Below are 23174 nucleotides of genomic sequence, written 5' to 3' on the forward strand. Positions count from 1 at the left end.
GACTTAGAAATTATCACATCATAGTATATTTGGATAGTTTGTCAACATGTGCCCCTTTCTGCTTCCCTAAGTCCTTTGTTCTGAATGACTAATTATAGAAAAAAATTAGTAGCAATAATTTTGGATTAGAATTATGTATTTTCTTTCTTTCTTTCTTTCTTTCTTTCTTTCTTTCTTTCTTTCTTTCTTTCTTTCTTTCTTTCTTTTTCCAATTTAGTTGTCTGATCCATGAAACATCAGGCAGCTACTACATTACTGAAGATAGGCTCCATCATTTGGGAGAAACAAATGCCAAACCCAGTGGAATTTTTCTTAGCAAATGCTAAGATATGGAGCTTTACCTAGAGATCATTTCAGAAATGTTAAGATGGAGGGGAAAAGTTCCCTAGGACTTCTCCGAGTTCATTGCTCACATCATCAGAAACCATCCTGCCTGTGGATAACTTAAAGAGACACAAACAATGCCCCTTGAAGGAAACGCCAGGGCAGTTGACTGGAATAGAAAACGATAGGAAAGAATTCTTAACCCAGTTAAAAAAAAATCGATACCTCCCAGAGTCCCTTTTGCTTGACCAGATAAGCCAGCTAAATAATCTGACAGTTACAAAATACTGAAAAATAAATTCATGCAATAGCTAGTACAGAAAGGGATTTCCAGGGGAAGAGAGGTAACAATAAAACGAAAACAAAACAAAACAAAAAGGTGGAGAATTTGAAAACACAAGCTTACCAACACACACAATGCATTCTATAGCTCTTTGTTACTTGGAGGAGCTTCTACTACTAACGTGTAAATGCATTGTTTCATCCATCTAATAAGGTCAAGGTTGGGCTTGATGACTTTAAAATGACAGTATATACGTCTATAGAACATATACTAAGGTACTATTGTTCTTCCATTTGTTAAGGGACAAAAAAAGCACTAGAAATCATTGTTTTAATTGGCAACATCAGGAAAATGCTTTGGCATTAACACTAAATATACTGTCCTTTTAACTGTAAGGGAAATTGATACTGAGCATGTGCAATGGAAAGAAAGCTGGCAAATGTGAGTGTGAATAATGGGTGAAAAAAAGGAATGAGGGGGTGTGGCATCTCAATCAAGATTAAAATGAAACTGATAAAGCAGCATATGGACTGGATAACAAATCAAAAGCATGTTTATCCACTGAAGGAACTGGTTAATGGAGACTGCCAGCACGTTGCCATGGAAACACTGACTGTTGAGCTGCACCATCTCATACCTTATCCAATACATTCCTGGTTGTTGGTAGTAGTCCAAAGACCCTGATCTCTTGATGGTAAACCCGTGGTCCAGCTGAGCAGAGAGAAATGGGGCAACTCAGTGGATCGACATTATGCTAAAGAATTAAGACTCCAGACCAAGCTCTTCTTCATTGACTATATATGAATATATAGTTACGATGCCTCTTCTGCAGGGTGACTAGCTAATATGCTAACTCTGCACATTGAAAACAAAAAGGCAAGAAAAGACACTAATCCCTCACGAATATCTTGAAGGCTAATTTGTTAGAAAAGATCTAATTTGTCAAACACGTTTTTGAATGCACATTTAACAATGTCCTTTCAATTTCAAAAGATACAAACATCTCTTCATATTCTACAGAATGGAAAATGCTTTATAATTCAATAAAGTACTGAAATCAGCTTTAGCCACCTAAGAGAAAGCAGATTGGACCCCAGAAAATTATACCCCATCAGGCTTAAATTTGAGGGCTTCATGAGTATGAAATAAAGATGAAAAGAATCAGGTTTTGAACCCCCACAATCACAGCAACTTAGATTTCTTTCTTTGAGAGGTAATCTTCAAAATCAGAGGTAGGCTTAAAGAATAAATTACATTTCTGAACTAAAAAGATACAGTATAAAACAGTAAATTTTCTCTGGAAAATATAGAAAATAAAATAAAAAAGGTTTTACTGCATATTAAAAATTCATGTGTACAGTTAAGTGCTATGATTAACAAAAGGTACAATAAATAGAAGAGAGGATAATAAGTTCCCAAAGTTGTTCATCCTGAAATAAGATGTTAGCCTTTGGGTTACCTAGGAATAAAAGATTCAATCCCCAAATTTGAAATACAGTAACCATGCTGTGTGCCCACTCCCCCAATTGCCCATGACAGGACGCAAGCTGCACACCTTTCTTTATAGAAAGGCCCATGAGTGCTTTTATGTGTGGTATTGCTGCGATGCTGACGACTGTTTCTACTTCTAAATTCAGAAAGGCATTTCAAAAACAAGCCGGAGGACCAGGCATTTAAACTAAACACTGCTCAGGAGATTTGGTATTCTGATGATAAACCAGGCTCTCCCAGTGTTCACGAAACAGCAATGTGAGATTTTTAACCCTTTTAAAAATGTACATTGTGTTTTATTTTTTAAAAAATCCAAGTATGCTGGTAGAGGATGAAGGCCTGCCCTTCTGTTTCAGTCCGGGAAGATGGCTACTTAGTACCTAGTTCTCTACTGCCATCTACAGGCAAAATGTGCCGTAACACCGCATCCGGGAACGCCCTGGGGCAAAGGTCTCTCACTTTAGAACTAAGCTTCCCAATATCACAATTATTTGCACACTGATTAGTATGGATTTGTTCCATTAGGCTGAAGTGCTCTATTTGCATGAGAAAAATGCAAAAGAAGAACTTTAAAGCATTTGGAAAATTATCGGCTAAAATAATAAACAGCATTAAATGAGGAAAAATAAATTGGAACTGACATCTTAGTCATCGGTTCTTCATCAAGCTGAGCAAATCTAATAATGCCTCTCTCCCCTCCCTTAGCTCTCAAGAAGTCCACCGTTAAAATGTCATCTCTAATTCCATTTTATGTCTATAAATTGCGTTTTAATAACCTTTTGTTTCCCTTTCTCTGTTCTGTTTTTGTGTTTTTGTTTTTTTTTAAATCCCCCAACTACTGGTAAAGGTACCAGAGAGACAATGGAGTCTTTCTGGGAAGCAGAATGTTGTAGTTATAAGGACAGCAATGGGTTTCCACCTAATTACGTTTGCCTGACCTAAATGTCAGAACACCTTTTCTCCTTTTAGAAAGTCCTGAGGATCCCTGTGAGTCTCCAGCTGGTAATTACTCTCCTAGCCAACTCCAGGACCTATTGCAACCTTAATATAAAATTATCATTTGTCCTTTCTTTGGTCTTAATAATGTAAGGGGAGGGAAGCAGAGAAGAAAAAAAATGACAACAGGAACGAAAAACACTACGGTTCAGAACCATGAGCGCATGTTAAACTATGCTCATGTCATAAATTACAACTGTGACTAGAGTCTGTTTATGACAGTTTGCTTTTTTTTCCTTTGACACTCTGAGAAAGAAAAAAAAATGTCATAAGTTCCATTATAAGCATCATTAATCTCCAGCAGGTAGTTAGGTTTCTAACTAAAAAAAGAGAAATACCAGTTAAAGACTAATGATTTAAATGTTGATTTCCGGAAACAAACAAACAAACAAAAAAACAAGCTGATTGATACTACATTCTAAATAGTTTTTTGTTTTTTTTTAATTTTAAAATGTGTATAGAATTTCCAAAAAATTCAATCCTAGGATTGAGGCAGTTTAAAATAAAATCTAGTACTTGATAGCCCCTGGGGAGTACATACATGCCCATGGGAAAAATTCTGGCTGAATGAAATTCATGTTGAAATCAGTTTTTTCGATAGCTATCAAATAGAAGTTATTAGAGTTTACCTTAATTACAGGAATTTCTATCATGCAGGTAAATTAATATTGCATTATCAAATTGTCAAATGGTCTCTGTAGAATGCAGCACTTATGAAGGCTATTCCTTTTACGTACTTACTATGTACTTAGATTCTGCCTCAGAGCAGAGTATTGTTCCTTTGCAGTTAGACTTTAGTTTGAGTTGGAATATTATTTAATTCCAATGCTCATTTTTCCTGTGACAGTACTCCCAGACTTAGTCTTTGCACTTTAAGAATGGGAATTGTTATCGGTTTGGAGAATAAGTGGATTTATCTAGTACTATTCTGAAAGTTAATAACAAAGGCAACCAGTTTCTAATTCTCAGCCCCACCCTGGGACTGGTGACCCAACCCCCAGGTTCTTCTGGAAGGTGTAGACATTTATGAGGAAAAAGCATTCTGGAGAAGGTGCATAAATGCATATATGATGGCAGGGCAGTTTCTCTAGAAACAACCCTGAAATTTATAGTGCTATTATCTTTCGTGCTTGAACTATTAACGATAGTAGTCAACATATGAACTGTGCTTTAGCGTTGGCAAGGCACTTTTTCAGATATTTGTCCAAAAAGCCAATTATTTTGAATCTAAGTTAAGTTGATAATTATTATTTTTTAAAATTTTGTAGTAGATAAAAAAGATTAAGTAAGTATGCAGCTAATGTTTAACTCAACACCACATGGCTCATTTTACAGTTTTATAAGTCTATTACCAGTTTGTAGTTTCCATGGAAATATGTTAGTGATGAACTGAGAAACTGGTTATTAAATTGCTTCAAAATGGTCCAATTGTGATATTTAGGGGAAAATAAATCAGTGGACCTTTGATCTTCAAATACTAACTGGAGTTTTTTGAGATCTACTTAGATGAAGTTTTAATAAACTAATACGGATTAGGTTTTGGAATTTATCCAGGTTTGGTTAAAGGAGGATTTCCCCTCATAGCTGTGTTGTCTGTCCATTGGAACATTGCCCTGAAGTTTCTGCCCTTAGTCATTAAAAGACTCCTAGAGTACTGCGAACAAACCATTATTGAGCAACCAAGGCAAAGTTAACCAAAGACTAATTGAAATAAAAGACCAGGAAAAACAAAAACAAAAAACAAAATGACAGCGTTGGAAAAAGCACCCTGTCTAGCAGCTGTACGCCCTTAGCAGAAGCAGAAAAGCAGTCCTTTTCATGGACGAGCGTGCTGGCAGTCCATTCCAAAAGCAAACTGTGGAATCGAAAGTTTTGGAATAGACCCATGTCTTCAATGAATGATGAAAACAGAGGATAGAATGTCTGGTTGAGCTGAGAATCACCAAGAGATTGTTATTTTCAAAAATTACTGATTGAATATTCGCTGATAACAAAGAACACTGATGATCTATGAAGACGGGCGCGACAGTGTCCTTCTAAACTGAATTTCCTTAGAAAGAACTAAAGAGAGAGGGCAAGGACAACTTGCAGTTTCAGATGCTCAGCAGCACTGAAAGAGTCTGCAGCCCAGGTAGCACTGTCAGTGTACTCATGAGCCAGGTACTCACACTAATGTCAAAAGGGTTCAATCAAAAACCACACAATGCGAACAGTACAAGAAAGTGTAGGCATGCATCGTGCCACCTGCGAAGTCTGGAAGCCCTTATCAAATATTTAATAACCCAGAGCTGGGATTGGTTGTATCGAATATGTCACTCATATATGTTTAGCTTTATCTGGAGCTCCAGCACAACCAAAAAAGAAAAGGAGAAAGAAAATAAAACACCCATAGAAGTAATTAAATATTCAGGATTGCTCATGAGCATGAAGTATGGTTTAGTAGCATAAATACTTTTAAAAATTCGACATCAGAGTGTCTAAGTTCTTTGTTTAGAAAGCATAGCTTAAGTGATTTCACATTGAATATGCTGTTAAAATGTACATACTCTGAAAAAAGAGGAAATGATTAAAAACTCAAGTAATCTGGGACTTGAATATATTTACTGTAGAATATGACACCAGGAAGTATGAGGTTTCATTATTTCTCTGCCCAATTTAATCTTTGCCTAGAGCTGCTCTCAAATTGCATGTAGTGTATGTCTGCATGTATAGAACAGAAAAAAAAAAAAAAATCCTGTGCAGCCGCATCAATAAAATGGTAAATGTTAAAAGACTTTCAACTTAAAAAAAAGAAATTTCTAAGGAGCAAGACATCGTGATTTCTCGGAGTGTTCACAGCGATTCAATTTCCCTGAAAATCTTACTGTGTAAGCTTTCTGCTCTGTTTTGGCTTTCGTTTAGGTCTCGTACAAAGATCCATAGTGTTCCAATCTCTCTTTACAATGTCGTTTCTCTCAGTTTCCCTTCCCTCCCAGGTCCTGGCAAAAGGATACTCTGAACTCTCTTTCTCAGAGCCCAAAAGTTTGCATTGGCACAGAGTCCAGTGTGGGGGAGGTTTTCTGCTTTAAAAAATAAATCATGAAATTAATATAAACTGCAAGACACCCTGGAGGTGTTGGATAATGATGTGACTCCCAGGGAAATCATCAGCAAAAACCCGTAATGTGTTTAAGCCCCAAGCTTCCCGGTGCTTTAAGTGGTCGAGCTGTCTAAAGAAATGACCCATTCTGCTGTCTCTGGGTGGAATCTCCTGAGTAATGCCTGTCTCCTAGGTGGATTGCTTTTTAAAAGTTATAGGTGGATATTTCAGATGCTTACTGCTATGACAGAAACGCCAGCTGCTGTGCTATTCGGCTTGGGGCCTGTGTTGAAATGCTTCTTTATCTTTCCAGCTACTGACAGCTGATGTTCATTTTCTGGGAGGCCGTCATCCTGGGGGGAAAAAAAAAAAAGAAATGAAAAAGGAGAAAAAGAAAAAAAAGAGATATGTGGAAAACGAGGCCAAGATCTTCTAGTAACAGGCAGTGATCTTAAAATTCATGATTTCAGAAATAAACCGACCAATATCTTCTCATTAAACACTGTAGGTAGATGCACGGCTCCAAGGTCTCATTCATGTCCACATATGCCCTGACATTAATTTGCTGTATCCTTTGACCCTCAGAGTTTTGTCCCTAAATAAAATGTTTTAGTTCTGTTTTTGGTTTTTAATAAAATCGATTTCAGCCATGGCTCCAGGAACATATATCCAAGAGCAAGTTAATCTGTAACCAAAATAAATAAATAAATAAATAAAAATAAAAAAATCGATGTAAACATCTGCTTTTTTTTCCCTGTCCCAAGAGTTTTATCCTTTTATCCCATCATTCGGACCCATAGCCAAGGAAGCTGACAGACTTGGGCTCCTGCAAGGGACCATAAATACATTCAGCCTGGTTCCACAGCCACTCAATGGGCCATTCTATAACCCCAGACAACCCTCCAGGCAGAAAGTTCTTCCTTAAATTTCAAATCCTCCTTGCTGCCTTCAAATCATCCGTTATTATGACATACTTCACATTGGAGCTCATTGTAACTAAGGCTTCTCTGCTCTCCACTGGAGCTGTCTGTGATGGAGCCTGGACAGATTGCTCTCCTCTGCTAAATACTGTTAGAATAACAATCCCAGTCACAAGTATGTGCCATCACTTGCTAATTCGTGATGAAAAGGCTGCACGATCCTTGGAGACAGAGACTGTGTTTTGTTCACGATAGAACCTCCAGGTCTTAACATAATGCTTTGGCACATAGTAGATGCTTCATAAATATTTGTGGAATAAATGAATGAATGGATAATAAAGTGTCTGTTACTATCTGTTAAAACCAAAATTCCTGGCAAGACTTCAATGTCATTCATCATTTTCCTTCTTTCCTTCCTCTCCATCATTTTGCATGTAATTTCTTGGCTCCACCCAGGAAAATAAATTTGCTGCTTCCCAAGCATGACATGCTTGTTCTTTTGCATAACCTAGACTCTCCACATGAGCTTTACTCCTTTCAGCATTTGACTGTTCATTTATTCAGTCAATATTAACTGCATGTCTGCAGTGGACCAGGCAGTATAGTAAGTGGAGGGGAAATGAGGGCAAGCAAAAATAGGTGTGGGCTTTGCTCTTTTACATGCTGTCATCCCTCTTTTTCTTCGAAACTTGGGTCCAAATCACCTGTTCCAAAACACTGTTCCTCTATTAACACAATCCATTTTAATGGTTCTTCTGGAAAGTTCTAATGCTTTTTTATTACACATATTTGCACTATTTATATTCTTTTTGGTGTTAGGTGATTTTGTATGTATATAACATATATATGTGTGTGTGTGTGTGTGTGTGTATATATATATATATATATATATATATATAAAAACTCCTGATTTTTTGTACCATATCTTCCACGTTTTATGCAACCTTTAACATAAGTACTTGGTTCAATGCTCTACAGACTGGATAACCAATTTATAATATTCTTAGACTGATTTATTAATGGCTAGAAAAAGGAACAATTATTATGCTTATTAAGTCACATCTGAAACAAAATCTGGAGGAAGGAAACCAAATCTGGAGGAATGATGCAGAGTAAATTCAAAATTTTTAAAAAAATTTCTGTATTGTGGAAAGAGTCAGAAATAAAGTTAAGGTCAATTGGGGTAACAGTGGAATGATACTTGAGGAAGGAACAAAAACAGGGACATATAAAGTATCTGCTACGTCTAGGGCTATGTTAGGCATGCCAGGGGGTGGGGAAGAAATGATCTGTGCCCACCAGGACCAGTGGGTTAATTGGTAGACAAAGTATGCACATACCTTGTCAAATAACACAACAGGTCAACAAGATGAAAGAACGGTCAGACGGCTCATGGCTCAGCTAGGAACATGGAAGGAGTTCAGAGGAGAGGGGACACATTTTCTGATGTGAACAGTCAGCACAGGCTTCGTGAGGAATATGGGGTTCAATCTGGGCCTTGATGATGGGGAGCGTATTGATGGGAGGAGGAGTGAAGGTGAGGTTACATGTACAGATGTGTGAGTAGGAAGCCAGAAGGCATGTTTGCCAAAGAGTGAGTCAACCAGCTTATCTCTGATTAAGAATTTATGTGGGAGAGTAATAACAGAGAAAGCTGAGAGAAGAGGAAAAGACTGGCCACCAACGAATACCAAAAAGATCCGAAGATTGAAGCCTTAGTCTCGATTAGGAATAAAGCAATGCTTTCCAGGAAGAGGGGTGTAAGTGTGGCATGTGTGGAGGACTACCGCCCTTTACTCAGACATTTTTGTAGTACTTGTATACTACCCAGTTCTCGACTCTACCCGTGGAAGAGAAGTTGGGCGATAATAACAAAGAATTAGGACGCTGCAGTCCAGAGTTTGAAACACAAGGGTGAATTCAGTGGTGTATGTAAAAAACTTTAAAAAAAAATGGTGGATGGAACAACAGGTCCTTGGAATCTCAGCCAGAATTTTGGGAGTATTTAAATATTTGACAAGGGATGAAATTATGCGCCTTTACTGAAAGTTTTACAAGTACCAGTATCATATGTCTGGCACGGTTTGGGGTTCTGCCTGAAGGAAAGGGGGCAACCTGCCACAGTGGTGCCCCACTGGGTCCCACCCTCAAGATTGCAGATGTACTCCAGTCATTTCTTAATAGAGTTCGTTACAAAGAAACAGATCTAAGGAAATTAAAAGAGAAAGGCAGGGAGAGGGAGGTGACACCAGTGTTACCTGTTACGGGGCCCTATGCTAACGATTTACATACATGATCTCCCCAATCCTCAGGTTACCCTCTACAATATGCCTTATTCGTCTCATTTTGAAGCTGAGCAAACTGAAGCTCAGCAAGGTCAAACAATTTGCTCAATGTCACACAGCTAGAGTGTGGGTGAGTCAGGGCCATACCGGGCTTCCCACCACACCACACCACACTGCATCGGCCAAGGGCATTGATCAGCGACAAAAGGGCTCCCTAAGTGGAGGGACTCAGGGAGGCTGCCTTCCTTGATGAAAGTGACACAATAGTGAGGAAGGAGGAGGATTGAATTAGGGGCTGAAAAACACAGACTATTCGGACAGGCCTGAATGGAGCTTGGGAAGCATTTGGATGGAGCTCAGTAAGAGAGAGAATGAGCACTTCAGGAGACCCAGGGCAATGTAGCTAAGAAAGATCTATGAGTATGTCAAGGAGAGACTGGGTATCCACTAATCTGAGATGTGGCAACATGACCCAGTAGGGTCGGGGCTCTCGAACCCTCCGGGGAACAGGTGGTGCTAGAAGTCCTGGCTGACATGGGATGACAGGAAGTGACACTGGGTTATAGTGTGGCCCTGTGATTGGCACAGGCTATGCTGAACAGCCTGGGTGCAGATATAGAGAAAACAAACAGCAGGGATTCCACTGGAGCAGCCCCTGTTTGACTTACTGAGGGAGATGTACCTCTAGCTGCTCAACCTTGCCTCCTTCTCACTTCTCCAACATCACCGTCTTTGCCAGAAAGTTCCCTTTACCTGAGTTTTCCCCCTGCCAGTTCTTGAACTAAGAGTTTGTTTTCTCACCACTCTCACAATGGACTCCGTTATCATTTCCCAGGCCTGTCCTGGGCCTAATCTCCTGTCAGACTCCTAGCAACTCTTTTAGATGTTGGGGCCCCGAGGCTCAGGCCTCCAGCTTTAAATTCTAGTGAGGTTTCAGCTTCCCTTGGGCTATTAGTTCGTGTTGAAGCAATGAAAGTAGAGAAACAACCCTCACAAGTTGTCAGAGATGTTTTTGACTTCATAAATCTTAAAACCTTTCAGGATTTGTTTCCAATGAAATATGGTGTCTCAGAGAGAAGGTAAAATACACACATACACACACACACACACACACACACACACACACACACACTCACCACAGCTTCTAAAAAGTCTGCAGAGTTTCTATATCAATTTTGAAGGCTTTGAGCATAATTGGATTAAAAGACATAAACAGCTGGTTTTGCAGAGACCTAATCTGTACCTGAGGCATACAGATTGATGATGGAGATTTAGCTAATTTACTGTCTTGCATCAATAAAATAAATAGGGCCATTAAAAACATACATTTTTACATATACATCTTTATCGCCATTATTTTGAATAGATTATGTGCCAAAAATGTGCTATGAATTTTCTAAACGTGACAAACCTGGAAGTATGTTACAAATAGTCATAGTATTATTACCATACGTTCTGGTATGTAGTTTCTGGGAGTAGTTTCTGGTTTGACACAGGCTGGTTGTGGTTTGAGGTTAGTGGTTTTTGATTTAGAAATTCCCATCCACCACTTGGCAGAGCATTGCAACTGACAAGAACAAAATTAGTTTACAAAATGGAAAATGAACTCTCACAGCTGTCTGTAAGAGACCTAGCCTCCTGGTCTCCATTTCTCCAGCGGATGTTGGGGAGGAGGTGTGGGGAGGGATGTGGGGGCTTGGACGTGATGTCACTCAGTGGAGTAAGTTCCCCTCTTTCCTCAGGGAGACCATTCCAGAGGTCATGCTTCAAAAAATCCTCCTCCCTCATGGAGTTTTGTTTTTGGATCATGGATCTGGTTTTCAGGCTATTCATTGCCAGACTCTATTATTAATATCTGTAAATTTATGAGAAACATGGCAGTCTTGAGTACTTTACCACCAGAATCTTCCAATTTAGTTTTAAACAATCCCAAGCGCATTAGAGTACTCTTCAATAGCAGTTGCATTTCACATCCCCGTGTGCGGCCCCTTGACTAGTGCTAACCATCCCCAGCTGTACTGCACCCCAGGACTTCTGACTCCCTTCGGATTGGCCCTATGCATCCTCTATATCTACAATTCACACAGCACTTGGCGTGAAAATGTGAAGTAAATTAAGATTTGCCTTGGAGAAAGGAGAAGATAAGCTGCCCAAAGGGAGAGTGGAACTCCAAGTCATCATTCACAATTTATGAATACAGGTAAGTGGTTTATTTATTATTATGGTATCATTGGGGTTCTCTTACTTTGTAACAAATTCTGCCAGCACCATGATATGAATGTTTATATATTTTTGTGTGGGTAGTGCTGATTTTTATTAGCATGGAAAAGCTTGGTAGATTATCCAGGCTCTTGTTTTTTTTTTCTTCTTTCTCTTGTTCTTCATTCGTTTTGAATATTTTAGCTTAGTAGTATCTTTTCAAAAGAGTAGGTAGGTGAGATAAAGGAGGCAAATTAAAACTGAAAGGCTAGGACGTCTTGAGGAAGTCTTGAATCGGCTAAATAACTACACTTGACTTCTTGAAACCAGTCCTTCCCACTAGGACAGAGGTTTTCAATCTTTGGCTCAAATTATGAACACCTGGGAGCTTTTAAAATTCCCAATGCCCAGATCCCAGTACAGACAAGTAAGGTACAGACAAGTAAGATCAGAATCTCTAGGGGCAAAAAAACCCAGGCATCAGACCTTGTGCTAGAGCCTCCACTGAGCTTCATGCTAGAGACTTCTTTGAGCCTCAGTTTCCTCATTAGTAAAACTAGGAAAATAATTGGAGTTAAAAGCGAGATTCATGGAGTTAATGCATTGAGATGGACCTTCATCCTGGAGTATCAGAAAATAACATGGGATAAGGTAGGCCAACACTTTGAAAATAAAACTGCAAAAATAGCAATACATTTGAAATATTAAAATGGTAATAATTTAATCCTAATTATGAATCAACTTTCTCCTCAATCACTGGAATGATCAAGATATTTTATTGCCTGTTTCATTCTCATATTATATGTGCCTAAATCATATGGTTCCCCACTGGATGAGTAATAAGGTAGATAAACTTAGCTAGGACAATTCCTGTTGGTATTTTGATTACATTAAAGGAAAGAGCTGTGATAGTTGAGAACACAACAGAGCTGATAATGTACATTATCTACATGGAGCTTGGAGCATATAAACAGGATCATTTTTTTCTGGAGGGGATTTTCCTCTGCAATCGAGCTTCTCATATGCCAACACTGATCACAATTTGCATCACACCAGCACATAGCAATGGATGATAGATTTGTTGCCTCTCTCAGACTCAAATATTTATCAGGTACCTACAGAGTACTAATGCTTAAGACGGTCCTCTCAAGCTGTTTAAAAAAATACAATCCTATCTCCATCCACATGATCACATGAGAGGTTGATTCTGTTATCTCCTTGTCACAGGCTGAAAATAGTGACCATCCCAAAGTGACACAAGCAGGTGAGCTGGTGCCCCTTCCGGAGTGTACATTCCTCCCCTGGACACTTGGCTTACACACTGATGTTGCCTTTGTCCAGCTGGCTTGCTAGAACCATCCAATGAGAGGCCACGCTCATGACGCTTCCACTAACAGAGCAGAGGTTCAGGTCACTACAGAGCATGGTGGGATTGGCATCCAGAGTGCATTAAAAATAAAAGTGAGCCTAGAGGAAGCTCCTGAGGTATGGTTAAAACAAGTGACTTTTGCTGACTAGAGTTTTCACTTATATTGCCCTCGTGCTCTACACTTTTATGACGAGCGCCAGGTGAAAAGGTCATCATGTAAGCAACAGAGAAAATGAGGATAAATGAGAGCACAGGAGGAGCTTTCTGACAACTTCCTTAGGACTCATATAATTATTCTTACTCCCTCCCGCTCTGTGGTGGATCAGATATAATTTGATCATCAAATGCGAAATGTCTTATTAAATGGACTTCCTTTAAAATTCATAATTTATTTATTTTGATTGCTTGTTCATTTATTGCACTCGGAGACCTCAACAAATACAAATGCTGGTTGTGAAAGCTTATATACATATTTTTTCATTTATTATTTCGAGACAAAGAAAATAATCAGTTTTTTATTTAGTTACTACATAAATATAAGTTATTCAAAAGTTAAGCAATCACTTTACACATCAAGTTTTTAAAAGTTTTCTTGCTAAAATCAATATATGTTTTTCTGTTAGATGGTAAGGTGTGTTAGAATTACACAAAGGGTATTTTTCAGTTGTAAATCTTTTAGATAGCTCCTTAAACGTTACCCTTGCATTTAGTAAATGTTGTTAGGAAATGTGAGAGGGAAAACTGAAATGACAGCAGAAGTCCCAGTTCCAGAGGGAGCTCTGGATCCTAATTGTCAGCAAAGTAGGACCATGTGTAAAATGTGCACAAAGCAGGTTGAGAAGGCAGAAGTTTCTGCTGAGACATGTATATGCTGCCCTAGGAATGCGAGCAACCTAGGAACAGCCAAAGTCTTAATTTTATTTGTTTAACCCACTGAGTTGGGATATATTGAAATAAGGTCATTTGGTTTGGAACCAGGGCAAGGGATTCTGTGTTTTCAATAGCATTTTAGCCCCCTTGCATATATAGACAAATTTGTTCACAGTCACGTAGCTATCTTGTAACATATATCCACATCCTGCTGGAGCTAACTCTGCTGGACAGTTTCCCAGCTGCTTCCAGGATGGAGCTCTGGGTTCTCCTCTGCCTGAAAGCCTTCCGTGTCACCCTCCCCAAAAAGGCTGATGGGGGTAGCCCTTCCCCCACTGCCACGTGACTATCCGGTTGTATCAGACAGAGCTCCTGAAGGGCGGGCCTGGCAGGCAGTGGTGCCATGATGAAAATGTATTTAAAAACCTAAAATGAATCTATGACTCTCTTTCTTCTATGGCTCTCTATGAGCCTGCAAAGGCCACATTTCAAATTCAGATTTCCTGGTTTATTCTGTGTAGTCACACTTTCAGTCTTTCCAGGGCTGACATGAAATTTGACAATTTGTGGACCACGGGTTTTTAAGTAGCGTGTCGATCACAGGACCTACTACTACCACTGAGAAAGCCTGTTTGTGCCTCTTCCACCCTGCACATATAAGGGAAGGGTGCCATGCATGACCTAGGTAAGTTACTTTGGAAAGGTTGCTAACTTGTATGAACAATCATTGTAATGATGACGATGTACATATGCATTTTTCTTTTTGCAATATTCACAGTGCTTTCATCTTCAAAAAAAGGGGGGGTAGAGTAGGTGCATAGGACTTTAAAGCAAATGGGCTTGGAGTGTGGATACCTGGCTGCAAATTTTGGCTCAGTTACAAACTTAGCTATCTCGGACAAGTCACCCACCATAACCTCAGTCTCTTCAACTATAAGGTGGATACGATAATACCCACCCTGCATAACTTGAAAGTTTATTACTAAGCTAACAGGAGGTGCTTCCTGACCTTCCCTACTTTGTTTAGCATCTGGGGTAAAGGCAAATGTTGTGAGGCTGGAGGTGACCTCTCAGACTCTGGCTGTCCTGCTTGACTAGGCCAAGGACAGAGAGGACTAATATCTTTATATATTTGTACACCAACTGAGAAGCTCTGCCATATGAAAATATTTAAAACAAACCTTAGCTGTGTATCTATACATGCTCACATTCACATACATTCTCCTGTCATATACGCATAACCTCCCAGCGGGGTGTAAGGAATCGTGTTCAGATGTGAAAGTGCCGGAACCCAGGCCCATGGCCATCAAGAGGCAGACCATGAACAAGAGCCCAAGCTTTGTCACCGCAGATGTAGTCTGTCTCAACCCTGTGCTTTCAATCATACCTTATCCTTAATAATTTGTTATTTTGGAAAAAATTACTTGGCTAATTGCCAAGGTGATAATTCAGAGATGTGAAACATTTTGTTGCCTTTGATGGATAGTCACACCATTCAAAGCAGTAAGGAGGCTGGCAAAATTCATATCAATTTTGTACTGGTTCCTGTCTATGTCCGTGTCCCTCTCTATACCCAAATCTATAAGACTTCTATGCTGGCAGCAAGAACCATTAGACCCAGTTATGGAGTGCCCGCACATGTCAGTCGGCGTTCCACCTCAGTTATACAGCGGCCGGGAAGAACATAATCACGTCACATACGTGAGGTGCTTAAAATACTTCTGGGCAGACTCTAAGGTAGGCACACTACAAGTAGTAATTATTATTAGTAGTAGTCAAAAGAAATCTTACCAACAGTCATAGGGTCAACAAATAACTGCTCTGCTCTGAAGAATTCTTTCATAGCCAAATACCATTGAATCCTTGCACTCACATAAAGGCAGTGGCATCTGGGAGCTTTTATAAATTCAAAGCCTCTCATCTACTACATTAGAATCTGCATTTTTAATGAGATCCCCAGGTGATCGGTGATCACATGCAAGTTTGAGAAGTGCTGCATGAGAGGCTTCCAAGGCTTATGCAGAGACCTTTGGAGGGCTTGTATTTCAGACAGAAATGATGCAAAAGTGGTACAAACTCAGAAAATCCGCTCTATCTGATTGGTGTATTCAGCCCTACTCTGGACGACAGAATGTAGGTTTCAGGAAGGTGGGTACCAACCATGTCACCTCCCTGGTAGAAGTCTGTTCCAGCTGAATTAGATGAAATGCTTTGTGCAACGGACCGTGAGAATACACATCAGCACGGACACGTCGTGGCCCTGGTGGAACAGGCCTGGGCTTGCATAACTGTTCTGCCACGTTTGTATGGGAGGAACAAACACAGAACAATTTTAAAAGGAGACAACATGATTAGGAAATCTGCAATTTTACAAAGGAACGTTAGGAATAAATACAGGGAAAGGAAGAAGTCACTTACATTCACCCAGGGATGCTCAAGGACCTGCACGGCTGAAAATCGCTCATTAACGTCCACCAACAGCATCATGGTGATGAGTTCCTGCAAAAGGGGACATTCAACTCCATTTGTCTGACTTTCAAGGTCAAAATCTGGCAGTTTTCAAATATAGAAGTTCTGTCTTAGTTTGGAAAAGCTCTAAATCTTAAATATATCAACTCAACTTACCCACAGCTACTTAGCATCTTTACAAGTTAAAGGAAAGGTAGATATTTGGAATTATAAATACATAGCTTGTAGTTAATAGAAAAAAATAAATTAATGTTAAAATCAATTTCATAAAAATATTTTTTTAGTAAAAAAGAAATAAATACGCAGGTTAAAGAATTAAAATTCCTTTCTTCGTCTAGAATTTTTCACTTTAAAGATAGATTTGTAAATTAATTTAATATAAAAATCACATTTAAAAAACATTTTAACTAAATTTTCACTTTGGCAGCTGAAAGGAAAAATGTGTTTTTTTTCCCCTCCTAACTGCAAGATGGAATATTTAAGTTTGAAAGAAGGGAATAAGAAAGACATATAGAATTGCCAACATCTACTTAGCAAAATAGAAACTATCCTTTAGTAGTCCAAGACTTCTAAGGAAATCTGTTAAAATTGCTTCAAAATTTTCCAGATTGATCAGTACAAATAAACTAGAAATATTAAAAGGTGCTTTAATGGTTTTGAAATTAATAAAACTTTCCCATAAGCTCAAATTGATTTGGACCAGGAAAGTACAGCTTGGGTTTTAATGATGAATTTGCCATACATTTGTCCAGTTTGGATTATAAGTTCCCATGTAACAAAATGATTAGATATGTGGTTTTTGGTTACTTACATTCAGAGGCTGAATACCACTCTCTGATGGGGATGATTTATTTCCACTGAAGTAGAGATGTGCCTTCACTTTCTTACATGGGCCAAGACTTATTAAAGCAACTACCCGTGTGTGATGTTCTTTGCCAGGTGCCACAGGGGTGTAGGAGATGGTCCTGTCTGTCAGTGACTTCCAGCTCTCATGTTTATGGAGTGATGGTATGTGATGGAGAAAGGTGGACAGGTTCCTGAAGAGCCTGTGCACAGGTGAAATCACCTTCACACCCACCTCTGCAGCTATGTCATCCCATCTCCTTTCACCTTTGTGTCTTTCATCTAACACTTCTCTTAATTCCCCACATTTTCCTAGGTCTAGAGGTAGATTCCTGGACAGTTGAGAGACTTAGGGCCAATATGCATCATTTCCTACGAAAAGTGGCCAGGCTAAGGAGTCAGATTTTAAATTGAACTTATCCTCAGGACACAGTGAAAGGAAAGTTATATACATTGAATAGTTAAAAGAAAATTATTTCTCATCACCAGTTTTCCCAAATTTAAGTCAATGCTTAGAGACGTAAATTTAAGGGATCAATTAAAATGTTTTCTTCATCTCTTTTTTAATCTCAAGGTCTACTACTGTGTATTAGAGTAAGATTTTTATAGTTTTCTTAGAGGTTGATCTTTTAGTTTAATGGGACAAAACCATATGCCTTGTTCCCCTCTTCTTCTAAATGCTGGTTGTCTTTCAAAGTCCAAGTTAAATCATAGTTTCCCTATGATGTCTTTCTTGATCATACCAACACATGTTGAGCTTCCTCCATTTTGATTAATTAACTAATTGCTTCATTCATTCATTCATTTGTTTATTCATTCAGTATATATTGAGCACCAGTTTTGTATTTGCTTCTACAATACAGCAAATGAACAAAATAAACAAAAATCCTGTCTTGATGGAATTTGCATTCTAGTGCGGAATGTCAGAAAATAAGCTACATAAATAAAACATATACACCTATCTGTATCTATTTATCTAGATAGGTGGGCAGATATAGAAAGGTAGTTAGATGGTATACCAGATGGACATAAGGGTGTAAGTACTATAGAGAAAAATAAAACAGACAAAGAAGACAAGATGAGCCAGGTAGGGTTTAAGAGCTGTGATAGGAAACAGGGTGGTCTGGGAAAGCTTCACTGAGAAGATGAAATTAAGACCTGAAAGAGACCAAGCAACAAGCTACACAGAAACCTAAGGTGGGCTAAAGCCTGGTGTGGGTAGGACATGCCAAGAGGCCATAACAACATAAATGGAGTGACAATAGGGATAGAGGAAGCCAGGGAAGCAGAGGTACTTGCTAAGTTGGGATGGATACTAACAGATGACTCGATGACTGTGAACCCTTAGAAAAACCTAGCAGTTACTAATACAACTAAAATATGTACAGAAATTATATTTAAAATGCCATTAGTCTCTTTGCACACGAGTCACGAGTCAAAATCAATAATTCCATTAAGACACACAGGCCCTAAGGAAAAGGAAGGCACTAGAAACCTACCTTTGCAGAATCAGAAACATTATCCCAGTATGGAGAAGGAAAATCCACTTGCCCCATCAAAATCTGATCAAAAAGCACCTCCTGGTCATCACCACTTCTGTTTAGAGGCATGACAACAATAAGGAAAAGAGAACTAAAACGTCAACTCAGGGTATATCACTTAATTCTTATGCATTGGAGTTCCTCCTTTCCCCATAAATGTATAAAATGTGTGTGTTTTTAAGCAATTCAAAATGTCTATATGGAATAGTTTTGGTAAATGAAGAAAGAATGAGCTTTTAAATTATATGAAGAAAATGTATGGAAGTCATGTAAATTAGCAAGCACAACATGGGAAAAATAACAGGCATTCTAAGTTCTTATTATGGTCTATTCCTGCTGCAGGCTGCTTTGTGTTAGAAGGCTGGATGGATCACTCAGAGAATAGAGAAATGCTTTGTTGGTGTTAAATAAAAGATTGCTGCCATACCCACGGAACGGAGGGAAACCACACAGCAGGATGTAAGTGATTACACCAGCTGCCCAGATGTCCACCTTGAGGCCATATCTGAAAAAGGAAGTGATGTTAGAGTTATCAAAGTCAGGCCAGTACAAACTGTGGGGTATGGCAAAATAGATGACTTCTATTCTAAACCAAAACCCAAACCAGACAAAATTTTAAAAAAAACCCACAACAAATACTAAACTAAAACCCACCAGCCAGAGTTCATGGAAAGAATAATAATAATAATAATAATAATAATAATAATAAAGAGACTATGTAAGGCACATAAACAAAAATTACCAAAGTAATGCATGGCTAGGCTCATATCCAAATATCAGTAAATGAAGGGTTTCAGCATTATATTACATATTGATTTTAAGATAGGGATAGAGCCTTGAGGCTATCTAAGTCCCTAATTTTAGAAATAATAATTACATATAGGACATTTTCCAACTTAGTGGACAATATGCCACTTTCCACTGGCATATATTACTTTATTTTGTTTTCCCAACAACTCTGTAAGTTTTAGAAGATAAGTCTTATTGCTTAATTTATAGAAAACTGAAGTTCAGAGGGGGTAAATAATTTTGGTCAAGATCACACAATTAGTCAGTGGCAGAGCTGGGTTCCAATCAAAGTTTTCAGCAGCTCAACCAGATCCTCTTTCTATCCCACACCACTCCCTTCTGGCAGGCGTGAGAGGACTCACAGTAGAAAACTCAGCTATGCCTGTAGTAGCTCCCACGGAGGGAGATCAGGCACGGCTATAGATGTGGTCTCCCATTTCACTCAGATTTGATGAGTGGAAAAGCCCTCATTATCTCACACCTCACCTTAGGGATTTCCCGATTGGGATTCCCTTGTCATCTGTTCTGTATTTCTGCCTTTCTGGTCTACGGGACAAGCAGAAAAACTATCGCCAACTGGTCACAGTGGGTGCACCCTGGTTTGGTGCTGCTGATGGGAAGAAAAGGTAGGATTGTATCTCTTTGCTGGCCCAGCCTTCCCTAATCCTTCTGCTTAAGGATAGTGCTTCAGAGTTCTGCCTATGATTCTTGGTAAGAAATAGGGCTCTTTGTGGAAAGAGCCTTTTACGCACACAGACCTGAGTTCAAATGCTGACCCATTACTATCTAGTCATGAACTTACATGATATTCAGTCATCAGAGTCTGAATTTATTCATATGCCAAATGGAAATCATACTACCTACTGGAAGAGTAAGAATTGAGTAAAGAAGCTTAGGGCCTGGCACATAGTAGGTCCTTAGTAAGTATTATGCCAATCCACCTTCTTCCCCAATTCCAGAGATTTTCATTCATCTTATACTGCTGCATACAGAAACCAGTCAATTCCCAGTGGCCCTCCGATGCCTAAGGAGGTTTGCACTCTGCAGATAATCAATGGATTGCCAAGAGGGCCAAAATGGAACCAAGACGGGAGACCAAGGCCAGCTGAGAGAAATAACCACAGGAGATGTGATCACCGCACACAGCAGTGTCTGCTTCTTTTATCTCCAAAAGCGAGTTAATTATCATCACTGTATGTTTCTCTGCTAGTCAGAACATTTTTCACTCTGAGGTTAATAACTGCTGTTCTACCTTTAACAAAGGCCAAATAAAGGCCTTAAACAAGATTGCAGTAATTGGCAACTTGATTGGAAAAACAGAGAAAATGGCTCCCACTTGAAAGTAAAAAAAGTGAAAGAAATCTGATAGCTAATTCTGTCTGGACCAGACAGAGCAGTCCTATTTCTCCTATTCTTGAAGCAGACTAGTTTTTGCAAACAGCACTTCAGTAAACACACAGAAAGCACTTACCCGGTCTCTGCAATGATTTCTGGAGCCACGTATGTTGGGGTGCCACAAACGGTGTACAGGGGGCCATCCACAATGGTGGCCAATCCAAAGTCACCCAGCTTCAGTGATTTGCTGCCATCTTGGTGTTCATATACCTAAAGTGAAAATGAAAAGTGAAATCACCTTAACCACAAGCTCAGAAGCTCTTTCCCAAAGAAATGAGGGGCATTGTGGTTTAAATTTAATGTATTTAATCATAAAAATAGCAGGCAATTATGCAAGGATATACATACAATGATATCTGTCTTTAGATTACTGGTGAACAGCCAGCAAATGGAAATCTGTTAAATAAATTACAGTACATTTATACAATGGGATGCTCCATGACCTGTTAAAATGGTGATGTGGGTTTGTATTTACTGAAATGAATTATGTTTGGAAGTGAGGACAGCAGGTTTCAGATTGTTTTGCATAAAATGTCTATTAAAGAAAAAATATACACAAAGAAAAATGTCTGAGAGAACGTGGTGTGTCTGTCTCTGGGTGGTGGAATTATGGGAGATTTTTTTTTCCCTTTTGTTTATCTTATCTGTATTGGATGTTTCTACAATTAAAGCTCACTTGCATAATATAGTGAAATATAGGAAGTCTCTAGTGTAGCATCTCCAATTTCTGAAAATGATTACCTCTTCATTTTACTACATAAGAAGCTTCAAAAATGCAGTTCTTTAGTAACTGAACAAAAATATCTACATGTATATTAAAATACTTTATTTTTTAAAATAAATAATTGAAAGGGATATTAACATTTAATTTCACCTGTGGCAATTTGGAAAGATTTATCAGGTGCAGGGTCAGCATTCTGTCCAGGTTTCCTTATTAAAGAAGTAAAAGTCTCCAATCTTTCACCCAACAAATCAAGAAAAGGATGCATGTCACCATAGGCAAGTATTTACTCTGCTTTAGTTCTAGCCCAGGATCAAACCAAATGGGTCTGCTCTAAAAAGTATCCCCAACAACTTCTATTTTTCAAAGGAAAGATTAAAGACCACTCAGAATTCTAATTCCATGCCCTTCATTGGAATCAATAAGATAAAGGAAAGAACCACAGGCAAAAGGTAGTATTCCAGGTTGAGGCAGTCACCAGGACATGCCTCAAGGTGGCTTCCATGTGACTTGCCATGTACATCAGAATATCTCTTCCAGTAAGTTGAGGCCTCCATGCTCCTCCTTCATCGCTCTATGATCATTTGCACTTGCAACAGCAGTTTGACCCTCCTCTACAGAAAGGCACATCTCCACACATCAGAGCGCGCCACCACTCACATATGTGTGCCTTCCTTTGGAAAAAGTAGATGAACTCACTTCACTGCAGCATGAAGTGCTGATGTTTGGCCAGCTAAGCTGCAGTCTCAGCGATGAACATTTGGATCTAACTGTTTGGGATCATTTGAATCTAAGAGGCAGCCAGTCAGATCCTCCTCTCTGATAAGACTGTCTTTTCTGGGCAGAAAATATTCTTTTACATTTTCTCCATGCACAGAACATGGAGTCCTCTCCCTTAGAACTTGACCACAGTCAAGTTTGGGCTGTCCCTGGGCAGGTGTGTAGAGGCTTGTGAGGCCACCTGCATTTGGGTTGTTAGGGTAAAGATGGCCATGTGTCCCTCACAGATGTGGTTTTGCCAAGGTGTCATCTGGCCTGGACACCGTCTTCCCCACTATAATGACGCCGCTGTTCAGCCCTGGTCAGCACGAATAAGTTTAAGGTGTCAGACTTTATGGTATCAGGGCTGCGAAGTACAGCATCATCCGCAGCCTAAATGTTCTCAGGCAAAAGAAATCCCTAAGGTGCAGTCTTAGCATGTCAGCCATCCTGGTCATCCAAAGGACAAGCAAATGTTTTTCACAAAAAGAAATCTGAGATGGAAACATCTAGTAGATCATCTAGTTTATTTCCGAGACAGAGCCGAATTGTTTTCTTCCTTAATTCCATTTTGTTACCGATAACCTTTCTAAAATGCAAAGTAATCTCTTACTTCGATGTCTGGTTAGGTCCCAAGATTCATGGGGCCTGTTTTGTGAGACTGCGAAGATTTCAATTTTCACAACTCCATTTATACAAGAATTTTGTGTGTTTTTTCTAAATGTACTATGTATAAATCACCCAACTTTATGCAAAAGTCGGAAAAAAGCAGATGTTGGCAGATCCAGTCATAAGTCACATTTTTGTTGTGAATATGACCATGTAATCCTCTTACACGTAG

The 23174-nt window shown here is 39.1% G+C and overlaps 1 protein-coding gene across 2 annotated transcripts in view; it reads right to left on the reverse strand.

The window, feature by feature from the left end:
- The window catches only part of DCLK1 (doublecortin like kinase 1), a 321063-nt gene that overhangs the window by 14568 nt on the left and 283321 nt on the right, over positions 1 to 23174 (reverse strand). Inside the window, exons 12-17 of one of the 2 annotated variants that reach the window (XM_019736468.3) lie at positions 20930 to 21063; positions 19097 to 19174; positions 18628 to 18724; positions 16235 to 16315; positions 6413 to 6526; positions 1245 to 1318 (exon numbers count right to left, since the gene is read on the reverse strand). In XM_019736468.3, coding sequence (XP_019592027.1) covers positions 1245 to 1318; positions 6413 to 6526; positions 16235 to 16315; positions 18628 to 18724; positions 19097 to 19174; positions 20930 to 21063 — 578 coding nt within the window. The remainder of the gene's footprint in view (positions 1 to 1244; positions 1319 to 6412; positions 6527 to 16234; positions 16316 to 18627; positions 18725 to 19096; positions 19175 to 20929; positions 21064 to 23174) is intronic. The other variant, XM_019736467.3, reaches the window with a different exon arrangement.

This window comes from Rhinolophus sinicus, chromosome 16, assembly GCF_057876585.1.
Source record: "Rhinolophus sinicus isolate RSI-liver-muscle chromosome 16, RSI-T2T, whole genome shotgun sequence".
Lineage (NCBI taxonomy): Eukaryota > Metazoa > Chordata > Mammalia > Chiroptera > Rhinolophidae > Rhinolophus > Rhinolophus sinicus.